General features: G+C 32.2%; 4 protein-coding genes across 6 annotated transcripts; 1 reads left to right on the top strand and 3 right to left on the bottom strand.

Moving 5' to 3' along the window:
* Positions 1–183: 183 nt before the first annotated feature.
* LOC107365886 (transmembrane protein 98) lies at positions 184–4,251 on the bottom strand. The gene is made up of 2 exons (XM_015933458.3): positions 2,986–4,251; positions 184–613 (listed from the first exon to the last, which is right to left on the bottom strand). Exons 1-2 carry the CDS (start codon positions 3,592–3,594, stop codon positions 482–484), a joined length of 741 nt encoding a protein of 246 aa, XP_015788944.1. The 5' UTR covers positions 3,595–4,251; the 3' UTR covers positions 184–481.
* Positions 4,252–4,253: 2 nt separating this feature from the next.
* LOC107365883 (uncharacterized) lies at positions 4,254–9,596 on the bottom strand. Of its 2 annotated transcripts, XM_089269828.1 has the most exons (8): positions 7,623–9,596; positions 6,880–7,028; positions 6,717–6,776; positions 6,389–6,556; positions 6,204–6,301; positions 5,814–6,147; positions 5,416–5,717; positions 4,254–5,354 (listed from the first exon to the last, which is right to left on the bottom strand). In XM_089269828.1, exons 2-8 carry the CDS (start codon positions 6,965–6,967, stop codon positions 5,055–5,057), a joined length of 1,350 nt encoding a protein of 449 aa, XP_089125954.1. In that variant the 5' UTR covers positions 6,968–7,028; positions 7,623–9,596; the 3' UTR covers positions 4,254–5,054. The 2 variants fall into 2 exon arrangements, with proteins under 2 accessions (XP_089125954.1, XP_015788940.1); XM_015933454.3 differs by lacking the exon at positions 7,623–9,596 and having other exon boundaries at positions 6,880–7,247.
* On the top strand, positions 8,191–9,880 carry Amacr (Alpha-methylacyl-CoA racemase). The gene is made up of 2 exons (XM_015933456.3): positions 8,191–8,374; positions 8,435–9,880. Exons 1-2 carry the CDS (start codon positions 8,267–8,269, stop codon positions 9,473–9,475), a joined length of 1,149 nt encoding a protein of 382 aa, XP_015788942.1. The 5' UTR covers positions 8,191–8,266; the 3' UTR covers positions 9,476–9,880.
* LOC107365885 (glyoxalase domain-containing protein 4) lies at positions 9,638–11,661 on the bottom strand. 2 transcript variants are annotated; one of them, XM_089269829.1, is made up of 5 exons: positions 11,411–11,661; positions 11,178–11,279; positions 10,813–10,862; positions 10,046–10,706; positions 9,638–9,957 (listed from the first exon to the last, which is right to left on the bottom strand). In XM_089269829.1, exons 2-5 carry the CDS (start codon positions 11,259–11,261, stop codon positions 9,892–9,894), a joined length of 861 nt encoding a protein of 286 aa, XP_089125955.1. In that variant the 5' UTR covers positions 11,262–11,279; positions 11,411–11,661; the 3' UTR covers positions 9,638–9,891. The 2 variants fall into 2 exon arrangements, with proteins under 2 accessions (XP_089125955.1, XP_025017400.2); XM_025161632.2 differs by lacking the exon at positions 11,411–11,661 and having other exon boundaries at positions 11,178–11,324.
* Positions 11,662–12,808: the final 1,147 nt, after the last annotated feature.

The raw sequence follows: 12,808 nt of genomic DNA, 5'->3' as shown, positions 1-12,808 counted from the left end.
CTGAGATTTTTAAATTCAGAAAAGTCTCATCTGAAAGAGATTCAGAGCTGATTAACCAATTTAATCTCAGTGAGAATCATTCCAGATCATCTAATGAAGATTAATCTTGGGAAAATTTGAATTGCCTTAATTTCAACTTTAAATAATCAAGATCAGATTACAAGTTTTTAACTCGGTTAGGAATTGAGTTGTTACAAAATTTAATTGCAATTATGAGAAAGAAATAATCATGTTAAATGTTTATTTTTTACAATTTGATTGTTTAACTCACATGAGGCTGTAAAGGTTATCATGAGTAAAAAATGTTTATTGAAACAAAAAAGTGATTCAAGATGATATAAAATTAATATGTAATTTGCCCGTTTAACAGGCTCAAATTTATAGCCGATAGGCTGATTGTTTGATGATTATCGTTGATGGACAACAAAAATATGGATAAAAAAGATTAATATTGGCTGATATCGATAAATGGAATCACTGGTTATGTCGCGATCATCTCCTTTGGTACATTAATTTTCTCATCTTCGCCATCGGCTGAGCAAACTGGATTTATCGCACCATTCGAACCATTATTAGTTGATTCCACCAATGATTGGCCAACTTCACGGAGAACCTGAACATCAAAGTAAAAGGAAATTGAAATGAATAATGAAACAAATGACGAATCAATTGAGATCAACAGGGATGTGTCAAAATATAATCTACTCTGGTTAAACCTTTCATCAACAGTCACTTGATAAAATTACACAAATTGCTTAGCTCAGTGGAAATAAGCTATTGATTCAAGTTGCTGTTATATTGTTATGAATTTAACCAAAAATAGTGTTTAACTGAATGTATTTCATTGAAATTATCTCATCGATTTTGGGCATCAATTATGAGGTGATTTTTAAAGGTTGACGATGAGAAGAGGCAAATGGGTAGCAAATGTTAAATGAGTTAAGTTGATTATTCTTTAAACTACTGAATTATATTTTTACCGGCGGGCGTGAGAAAATTGCTATTCTTGAGTAAATTTAGGGTTAAAATTACAATTTTCAGTATCTTTTAATATTCGGCTAAATAACGATGTCTTTTTGATGGTTTAGGTGGTGAAGGCTCAAAAAAATGGTCAAGTTTGTCTCATTTGATGTTTCATGGTTTTAAACTCAAAACATTGTTATTTTAAATGTAATGTTAACATTGGAAGCGTCCAAATCAAATTGACTCTAATTACTGTTCAACTCATTCACATCATGGTCCACTCAATTAATGTATTTAGGTGATATTTGGCTTACTTATTTTGGTTAATGGTGAAAAAAATTAATGTTAATCATGGTCAGAATAAATTTCTTGAAAGTTGACATTTAAATGAACGATAAATGAGGAGCTTTAGAGCAAAATGATTTAACCATAAACACAACCAATGATTAGGCCTTGAGTTGATTAAATGAAGATTAATAAACTCAAGTTTATGTGATAAAAATGGTAATAACAAGTCGCATGATTTACACTTGTGATGTGAAATGAGACTAAATTGAGCAAATGATGTTTAAAGAAGCAGAATTGGCTTCCAATGTTAACTCAATTTACTTATAATTATTGGGTATAAATTGCTAATATTACCAATCATTTGATCAACCGATCTAATTTAAAATACTTGTATTAAAAAAGGTGTGTTTCTGTTTTTATATGGTTAGGTAATTTTGACTAAATGATTGTAATCAAAATTTTGATTGTTTTTCAAAAATTAAGTTGCTTTCATTATTTATAAAATGTATACATTTGGTTAAGCATTGATTGGTAGCAGATTTGGCAATTTTAGCTAAATAGATCCAATGATTGTTATTAATTGTATCATTTGCTAGCTAATGTTGATTATTTTATGTTAAGAGCAATAGTTGTGATACTAAATTGATCAATAAATCATGAATAAACAATCATTTTGACCCAATTTTGTCTTCATTTGTCCTTCTTGATATTTAGTTACAAAATGAGAAAAGCTGTAACCAAAGTTGACTATTGAAACAATTGGAATCAATTGAGATACAATTTGAAGGAATATAACAGAATAATGGTTAAACAGTAATCGGGTTAAATTACTTAATGTATTGCTGTGATTGTACAATTGTCTAAGGTGAAAATGAAAACGGAAAATAGGTAATTCTAATGTTATTTTGTTTGTTTCACCAGCAAACCTGGATAAAGATTAATTTAAATTTCCTGTTGAGTTGAATATTATCATTATTATTGTTTGTTTTCATGTTTACAATCAAATTGACAGGATGTTTGGGTGGATTTGATGTATCTTTTATCATCATCAACAAATTTCAACTTTTAACCCACGAATCACGCGATAATCATCTCTGACGAAGGTCATAATCAACAATTCCGGGCTTGGTTCATTCAATACTTTTTCATATTTCAACAGTGTAACTGTTTCTTCAAGGTTCGCGGCAAACCTTAGTGTCATCATCATAATCATCTAAGTCATGACAATAACAGTGAAGCTGAATTAGATAGATTGTCAACAGTTAGAAAAAACATTCAAATAAATTAGGAAGAGTTGATTGATTGACCTTTTCACTATGGACTTACTTGTCAGTCATTGTTTTCAATAGAAAGTGAAATCATCTTTTTAGTCATTTCAACTGTAACGTATTAAATGATAGTAAGTTTGAGTGTTTTATAAGGTAGCGAATAAAACTCATGATTTCTGAGAAATAAATCTTAGATCGAGCGCTAAGGGAATGAATATAAGGTGAATATATGTTGAGAAAATAAATATCCAAGCTCAAGTTTCAGCAAATTACACTGTACATAACATTAATTATGCTCTTAAAAAGGGAAAGTTTCATTTGAATATGATGGGATCACGGTTTGATAATTAGTGTAGCTAAACAGGTTGGAAGCTCATGACAGTGAAACTCTGAACGGCGGTGAAAGTAAAACACGTAATCTATTGATTGAGTTGACAATGGACTATTTGATTTAGTTTAGACTTACCTTCATTTGTTGCTCCAATTCCTCAAGTGATTCTTGAATCCAATTACTTTCAACGTTACACAAATATTTAATTGCAATTGCAAGATGAGAAACGGATAAGACAACCGCAAAACAACGAGCCTCAAGAAGACGAGCGTCACCATTGTACATTGATTGGACAACATCATCCACTCTTGGACTTATCTTTTGAGCGATTCGTATAATTTCCCAGAGTTTTCTCTGTTGGTCATCTTGATGATAAGTGTTGAGAGCAGCCATTGTTGAGGCAACCAAACGTTCAGTTAAATGATGGCAACCTTTGAGAATGGCTAAACAATGAGGAATCAGTCCAGTAACATCGTCAACCCACCGAGCATCGGCTAATATTTTATCAATCTCTGGATGTATGGCAACGTCGTCAAGCTCCATGGAATTAGAAGGGCCTGAATTATTATTTGAAGAGGAACCCAAAAGACCAACATCAGGAGCAGCATCAGTTGCTAAATTTTTAAATAAAAAATCACGTCTGCAATATCGCTGTTGGCAGATTACAATAAGCGCTGCCAGAGAACCAAGAAATATCAATATAAGTATACCGATGGCAAAGATGACAACCGTTTCCATTGGCATATTGTTGCTGGTGATGATGAACTTAAAAAATTAATAATGAGATAAACAAACTAAAGATGATTTATGAAGATGAATAATATTGGTCATAAGAGCTGGTAACATCAGATAAACACAGAGTAAAGACATAGACAACTAAGTTTGGTCAAATGAGTAATAACAGATTATAAATAAATACTTTTGTGAACCAGATTTAACCCAATATTAAGCTTAACTTGTCAAGATTTTCTTGCAATTAACGTTCACTCCTCTATAAAAGAGAGAAATAGTCTAGTTCTTGTTTATTGTTCACTGATCATATTGCTTTCAACACTAAAAAACAGCCCAACAATGTGGACAATGTTAGAGGTTCCCTTTGCAGTTGACTGGTAAAAAGAAAACATCTTTTCCAGTTTTTTACACAAGGAAAGTTCAATGATCGCAATCTCTACCATCATCATTTTCATTACCATCTTCAGGTTGAAAAACGACCTTTGTGGTTACTGGCCATTCCTTCTCTTTCTCTTCTTGCTTCTTTTCCTTTCGCATATCTTCTCACTTTATTATCCATTTTTAACAAATTCAACTTGCTTTGATTTTGTGATTCCAACCATGTTGGTAGGATCGTCAATTGTGGACAATGTGAATCATTTAGAGTTAAATAAAGTTGACAATTTTGGGAATTTCAATGTTGAAAAAATATTAACTTTGAATTTAATGACTGATTCAATGGTATCAATTTGATGGTTAACATATTGAATGGGATGAAGCTTCATCCACAGTCAAAAAAGTATACAAAATTTTATCATTATAACTTGTAGGAATAAATAAATAATCTTACAATGTTGATATCAGCATTTTTCTGATAGAATTTCTCATTCAAAATAATTTTGAACATTGATAAATTAATCCTGACCTGCAAATTAACTTCCGATAAACCAAGTATTGAGATCTTTTTGGTGTCGTTGACAGACATTTAGACTTTGGTGATTTTTTTGCATTGATTTAAGTGAATTATATTGTTTTTTTTAAATTTTCCTCAGGAATCAGGTTTCACGTTGCAGCACAATTAAGATGATTGCGGTAGGATGATTTATCAAATGTTAAATGTTAAAGAATAACGAGTTGCATAAAATTTTGACCGATAAAGAGTAGTTGATCTATCAGTATTGAAAGATGGAGTCAAATAGTGTGTCCTGAAGATTAGAAAATCATCTTTACGATGCTTGGAAAATGATTACTTTGGTTATGTATATGAGTTACCTAAAAATTGTGTATTGAGATCAAAAATTTTCAAAACAACTTATACTTATACACTTATTGTAGCAAAAAAGATGAAAGGATAAATTCTTCTGAATTGAATAGATTTTTAAAGGGATAATTTGATTTCTTTGATAAGCACATGAGTTTAGACTTGACTTGGTGCTATGAAGGGGCTACTTTGATAAACTTCACGTTGCACGTTCTAAGATTTTCATAGTAGCTCAATAACAATCATCTGGAACCGGATCAATGAACTGATTCAGCCAATCGTCACGCCAAAGTGTTTCGATACATTTGTTATCTTTGTCGAATACGATTTCACGATTTAATTTTTCACATAGTTCGGCAAGAAGAGATCTTCCTTCTTTCCATCCGAAAGATCCATCGACGTATAATCTTTCCAGATTTGCACAAGCATCAACAATTATTCGGATGCAGTCTTTTGTGATACAGCGACTTACGACTCTCAATTCTTTCAATTTTTTCAAATTACCAAATAAATGGCAAGAAGAGTCTTCTAGCTGAAATGAGAAAAGGTATAGATTAGTATCGCAAAGGTTAAAAACAAATTTTTGAACAAACCTTAGGACTTAATGATCCATTAAATTGGAGTCTTTCGATGTTAGGACATCTAGTTGTTAACATTTTTAGATCACATCCTGAGTCAAGGCATAAATTTGTTAAGTTGGGTAGAAAGTTGACTAAATACATTTGCATATCACAGGTTGCGTAAACTAGTTCATCTTCTGTTAAATCGACGATCCCACAGTTTAGAACATCGTCGAAGAATTTAATCACAAGTGTCTTCAAATTTGGTAATTTTTTGAAATTTCGAGCAGCTCTTATTGCATCTATGTATTCTTGGGGTTCAAAATCATGTGAGTCTAACATAAAAAAGAGAGAAATATTAAAATTAGTTTAAATGAAAATGTCTCAACAGGGAAAGTCTTTAGGATTAAAATGGTTCGAAAAAATATTACCCTCTTTTTTATTCCACTCGAAATGTTCAAGTTTAGGAAAACTATTTTGAAAAACAACCATCAAAGGGAAAAATCCATAAACACTGAGTCTCTTCAAGTTAACACAGTTTTGCAGTAAGCTTTCGTAATTTAGAGGACTGAAAAAATGGTATTCGTCAACCAAATCTATTTCCAATTCTTCAAGTCCTGAATGAAATTGAAAAGCGTCATCAAGCTCAAAATTGCCAGACAAATGCACAGCCTTTAATGAACTGGCGACTTTTAGTCCTTGTGTTACGTCAATAGTTGGTAGCTCTTTGTCAAATTCTTTGGCTCTCCTAGAGAATGTCAAAACCTAGAGAAGATTAAAGGGTTAGAAATTTTGCTAAGGTTTATCTGGCATTTTCTTACTTTAAGATTTGGTAAATTTTCCATTAAACGAATAAAATTATCTTCTGATAAAGTCGTGTCAGATAGGCAAAGTCCTTGAAGGTGTATGAAATAGTCCCCTAGATATGAAGAAAAGAAAGAGTTATTGATAATCTAAGCAAGAAATCAAGAAATAGAGGAATACAATTTGAAATTTTTCTACCCACCAATTAAATCGTAAATGATAGGCCTAGGAGGACAGCCATAAATACCGAGACGCTTTAGATTGGGTATGATACCAAATAAAAATTTTAAATTTCTTCTTCTTAGATTTTTGTTCTGGATAATAATATTTTGACCTTCATAGTATTTGATAGAATCACGAGCAATATTGTCTAAAAGAAAAAATAGAAAAACAGATTTAGTGAGTGGCTTAGAGTTGGAGCGATGCATATATGGCAGTGATTGCTTGATGCATCTTTGCATAGGTTTGATCATAAATGAGATAGATGTGACCATTCAAAGACGGATAAAATATAAAAGAAATCAAATTACAATAGAGGGTCTCGACTTTGGTGCCATACTTCATTATCAGGTTGTTCCAATGGCGACACACTGGTGAAACAAAAATAGAAAATAAATGGATTAAAAATCGAATCTAGTCAGATTTTTCATCGAAAATAAATTACAGACACAGATACAAAACACTGAAACTTACCCAATCGACAATTAAGAACATCCTTTAGGCTTGTAAGTGAATGGATTATGTTGACCAGTATTTCATTTGGAATGAAATGGATGCTCATTTTTATGATTTTTCTTAAAAGTTGACTATTAAATCTTTGGAGATATCAATCACTTGACAATCTGGTAATGTTTTGAGCACAAACATAAGATTAAATAAAAAAAGAGAATGAAAACAAAGAAAGTTGTTTACATGTGTGGTTGTATGAGAGGTGAAAGCAGAAGAGAAACTTGATTAAAAGATGGGTCGTTGTCTCAAGGAAATCACGATAGACAATCCTAAATCCATTGAATTTGGCTTTTTATTTCTATGTTAATTAAGACTACATCAATGAAGACAGTGAGAGGAATTGCTCAAAAGTATTAAATCATTTTGATTTTAAACCAAAAAGAAAAGCACAAAAAAATAAAGGAAAAAAATAGAAAGACAGGCTCAGAGTGAGAGGGACACAGAAAGAGAGACAGAAAAAGAGAAAGGGAAAGATTTTGTAGGGGGAAAAGAGAAAATAAACAAACCAAACAAAACAAAATTTTTAATCAATTATTATCAACTAATTATTTTAAATTTGTTAACATTAACGTTTAGATGGTTTGAAAGTTCAATGGTTTCACCAAGTGGTTAAAATTTTCACGATTTCAAGTTTTTATCGAGGAAATAAGGGAAACATGAGATTTCGCATGGACTTAATCCAAGTATACGAGTTGAAGATGACTTACCTGAGGAGTTCTGGTGTAAAAATGAAATGAATAACAAACAAATGATGGAATGAATTAAATCTAGGAATAACCACTGGGCTATATTTTAAAAGGCAACGCTCCAAACAGCCAAACTAGAATGTTCAAGCAATATTGAGTCTGACTATTTTGGATTAGGACAATGCTTTCGGCGTTTTGGGTTCACCTACTTGAACTTGATGGTAATCTGATCTCGAATCATCTGTAGAAATCTCTATTTTGCAAACAAATTTCGCGCTAATCTGGATAGTCTCTCAATATGTTATGGTTTTCAAATCTAATTGGCCAAGAGGATGACCATATCGGTGAGACAAAGAGAGCCTCTGGTCCAGAGCCGTCTCTTAATAACTGTCAAATAGATACTGTTAATCCTTTTGTATTATCTTGAGTTTTCAAACAATGTGTACAAATAAAATTCGGAAATTTATTTGATAACGAAGACAACGATTTAAATCATCGATGTTGATAGTATCGACTTAAGCAGTTACTAAGCGACAAAATCAGCTGAGTATAAAAACGCTGATCAACTTGACAAGTTTTAACATAAGTTAATGAAACTCGGTTTTAATTTTTAACTTTGATCAAACTTTGATCTCAATATTTAGTTTATCAGGCCAGGAAATAAGATGGCTTTAAGAAATGTCCGTGTGATTGAACTTGCTGGTCTTGCTCCTGCTCCTTTTTGTGGCATGATTTTAAGTGATTTTGGAGCCGATGTCGTTAGAATCGACAGAGTAAGCTCAACTTGAATTGATTATTCAAATTGATTGATTTGTCTTGTTTTATTTCGTAAGATTGGTGGAGATCCTTTGAAGTCTCTTCTCAACAGAGGGAAAAAGTGCCTACAGCTTGATTTAAAGCGTGCTGAGGGTATCAAAGTCATTGAAAAATTATGCACTCAAGCTGATGTCATTATTGAGCCTTATAGACCGGGAGTGATGGAAAAGATGGGATTAGGTCCTGAAAAGTTGATGCAATCAAACAATCGACTCATTTACGCTCGTCTTTCTGGCTTTGGTCAACAAGGGCCACTTTCTCAACGAGCTGGACATGATATCAACTATTTATCAGTGTCAGGTTTACTTTCATTGTTTAAAGCCTTCGGGAAAAATTCACTACCAAATCCACCAATAAATATTCTTGCTGACTTTGCTGCTGGAGGGCTTTCATGTGCTCTTGGTATTACAATGGCTCTGATCGAAAGAAATACTTCAGGTTTAGGCCAAGTAGTTGATGCAAATATGACCGAAGGCTGTAGTTATTTGGCTTCGTATATTCGTGAGTCTCGGAACAATCCTTTATTCAAACAATTCATGTGGCCCAATCCTGACAAACCTGGTGAAAACTTACTCGACGGTGGAGCTCCTTTCTATTCAGTTTATAAAACTCTGGACGATAAATACATGGCAGTTGGAGCTTTAGAGCCTCAATTTTTTGCACTTTTTATTGAAAAAGTAGGTCTTGAAGGTGATTATTATCCAGGAATAATTGATCAATCTATGAGAGAAAAGTTGACAAAGATTTTCGAGAGCAAAACACAAAAAGAATGGATTGACATATTTGATGGGACTGATGCTTGTGTAACTCCTGTTGTTGATTTTGACAATGCTGCAGAGTTTGATCACAACAAAACAAATAAATCATTTTTGGCTGATGGCATGCCAGTTCCAGCTCCTCGTCTGACCAGAACAACAGCTAATCCAGTTTTAGTTGAAAGACAAATCGAAGATATCTTTGAATTCCTCCAAGAATATGGCTTTGAAAAAAATCAAATACACGAATTATTAGAGAACAAAGTTGTCGATCTTCCAAAGTTAACTCATTCTAAACTTTGAAACTTCTAAGCTTTTAACTATTATATAAAATATAATATAAACTGCAAATGTACTCAAATTGCTACGGGAAATCAATTTTTACTTGAAATTACTTTATACATTACTTTATGTATCATTGTTGACAAAAAATAGAGCATAAAGATACTCAACAAAAAAACTGGGTAATAAAAACATAAAATTTATTGTTTCTGAACAATTACATCTATCTTTGAAATACATTTCGAATGGTGGTTGTAGGTGTTAACTTGAGTAACTTATTACAACGATTCTTTCCAATAATTGATTTTTTATGGAGATGAAATATCATTGGTGGAAAGATGAAAGCTTATTAATAGTGGGTGAGCAATAAAGTAATTGGAATTATGCAAAAATATATACAATTTAATAAAAGATATTTATAATTGTTAGTTGCCAAACTATTCCTCCTTTCGACCATCTCTGCCTCCTCTTTTCTTCCAAACAGCAGCTTCATCTGCCATAGCCTAATGAAGGAAACAAAGAAGATTATAAAATAAGCATAAAAATTAGTTAAAAATAGTCTTCTCTTGAAAAATCAAAGAAAAAAGTTACCTGATTCAATATTTTATCGGCTTCAGGATCAACTGCGGCGAGCTCAGCAAAGTTTTCTGCTCCAACAAAACAGATCTCATAATCATCAGGATCCAAGAGGATAACAACATGGACATCTGATTTACCAGGAGTTGATAGAGTTACCAAATCATGTAAAATTTTAAGCCCTCTTTTCTTGACAATTTCATTTATTTCAAGCAATCTAGGAGAGGGAACACCAAATGCTAATCTACCCCATCCAGTTGCATGATCGATTGGAGCTCCAACATGAACCAAATTTAGCTTACATTGGTCATCAGCATAACCAAGAGTGGCTTCGTTGGAAGATTGAGAATAAACTTTCAATCCAAGCAATCCAGACCAATAATCAATGGATTGCGATAAATTACTAACAGAAATCGATACTTGTGTTAAGCTATTATTTCCTTTACGGATAATCAAAGGGTAACCGTCAGGATCTTTAACATCCACTTCATCTCCAGAAAGGTTGAACTCTTTTTTAACTCCTTCCAATGCTGTAGTTGATTCAATAACAATCTTCCTTAAATCATTACCAATACCATATGAAGGAATTGGATAGTTGTATGTCAGTTCTAGAATGAAATTGCCGCTTTCAGGTCCATAACCAATCATAGTTTTACTCCATGCATTCTGGTAAGGCCTGAAGAAATAAACAAAATTGAATGATGAAATTTTTTGATACCATAGGTAGGCTGAACGTTTGATTAAAAGTTACAATCAACGCCCAATGACGATTACCAACTTACCCATTGCAAGTTGCTTTACAGCCCTCATCAAACTCTTCATGACGAAGTACCTGCAATTGAAAATGCAAAAATGAGTAAATGATGAATTCCTTGTTACTGGTAGCAATCAAGATTATAGACTATAGAAGGCTTTGAGATGTCCAGAAACAAATATAATACAATGATAGTTGACCACAAACCCAAACATTAACCTATACTTTGGTAGACTTCATAATGCAGGTCTTAATAGATGGGAAATTGTGAAATTATCATTGAATAGAGTGAAAATTAATCAAAATGGACTCCTTCCAATCAATTATTGTAATGAGAAACGTTAAGAGAAGGAAAGCAGCGAAAAACGTTGGGAATAAAAACCAAACACTTACTGTCATTCCAAGGATATCCCGATAAAATTGGATGGATTTTACTCGATCACCGATCTTTAAACACCAATGGAGTGCACGAGACATAGTTATAATTTAATTAATCTGAATTAAAGGAGAGAAACAATTATGTTAAGCTGGTAATAAACAGCAAGTGGAATAAACAGAAAATAAGAAAGCAAGAGGATTCAATGGAAAAGTGAGAGTGACTCTTAGCTGAAGTTGAGTTGACTTACGATTGCCCGGGTTAATTGATTGCTAAAGTTGTATATTACTTTGAATTTGTCCAAATGAGAGTTTATTTTGCAATTATAAACTTTCTAAATTTGAACCAATTTTCGATCACGAATTAGATGAGTAAATTAATGATGAGACAATTAATTATTTAGTTGTACGATGGACAGTAAAGGAACGTAAAATTTGAATAGACTTTCAATGTATTAACAATATGAATTAGAATGATCTGTTTCCCCCGCAAATCATCTACAGTAAATGGTGATTTATCAATGGGGGAAAATGGATTTTATATACGATTCTCAATTCGCTGTAACCATTGTAATCAGATTTGCTCCTCTAATCAATCGTTATTTCAGTTTTTCCCCTCACCTTTATTATTAGCAATATCATTGAGTGCCTTAATCAAGTTAGCCTTTTGTTGGGGGCAAAAAACCGAGTCTTTTACCTTTCCGGTAATATTCATTTTTGTCATTTTTGTCATGAATTTACCAGGTAAATCAGTGAGCAGCAATATTTAATAACATCCTCAATATTATCATTACCTAACTGATCAAAGATATGATTGGAAAAAACCAGCCATGAGTTGATAGATCATCAATTTAAGGACAGTGTATTTGCACCTAACAGATGAGACAAAAACAGGACATAATTTTGAACCTTGGTTATTTTTCTTGAGTTTACTTTGGATTCAAGCTCAATAGCAATCATATTTCTCGATCAATCTGAATCTCATCTGATTACCATTTCATTTAAAATCCGTATAAGAGTCTGTTCTTGCAAATTCATAGCTTCAAATTGGTTTTTAACAATTAAGTCAACAATTTTGTTCACACTTTAGATTTGATTGTAAACAAGACTGTTGAACACGTGAACTTAATTTAGCTCGGTAATAAATGTATAAACGTGGCAAAACCGTGTTTAAATCAATAATATTGAGTTATTATTAATATTTCAGTCAATATCAATGCCTATGCAATGATAGGAATTATAATATAATTTTTTCAAGCCATTAACAGTTTATTGATTAGTTAAATGACAATAATGATTACGCTTTGATCAATATAATCAATAATCGGCAGTAAATTAATTACATCTTTAGTTATTCTGATCAATATTGTAAATAAAACATTCTAACCTTTAAACACCATTTGATTATTCAATGTAATCACATTGCAATAACTTTAACAGTTAGACTGTTATTTAAGGCAATTTGTTTCAATTTCGAGACAACTTTCAGATTAACTCAACTATGAATACGCAACATTAATAATCATCATAAGATAAATCAGGGGAAATTACTGATCGTTACAAACTACGATAATAGTCTTGACAATCAATAATAGCAAATGAAAGGTATCTGAATGATATTGAATTACTTTAGATTTCATTTCAAGCCA

The sequence above is a fragment of the Tetranychus urticae genome, chromosome 3, assembly GCF_039701765.1.
Source record: "Tetranychus urticae isolate SD_2017Ah chromosome 3, NJAU_TeUrti_SD_1.0, whole genome shotgun sequence".
Taxonomy (NCBI): Eukaryota; Metazoa; Arthropoda; class Arachnida; order Trombidiformes; family Tetranychidae; genus Tetranychus; species Tetranychus urticae.
Note: the sequence above shows the minus strand (reverse complement) of the source record. Positions and strands in the feature narration are given on the sequence as shown.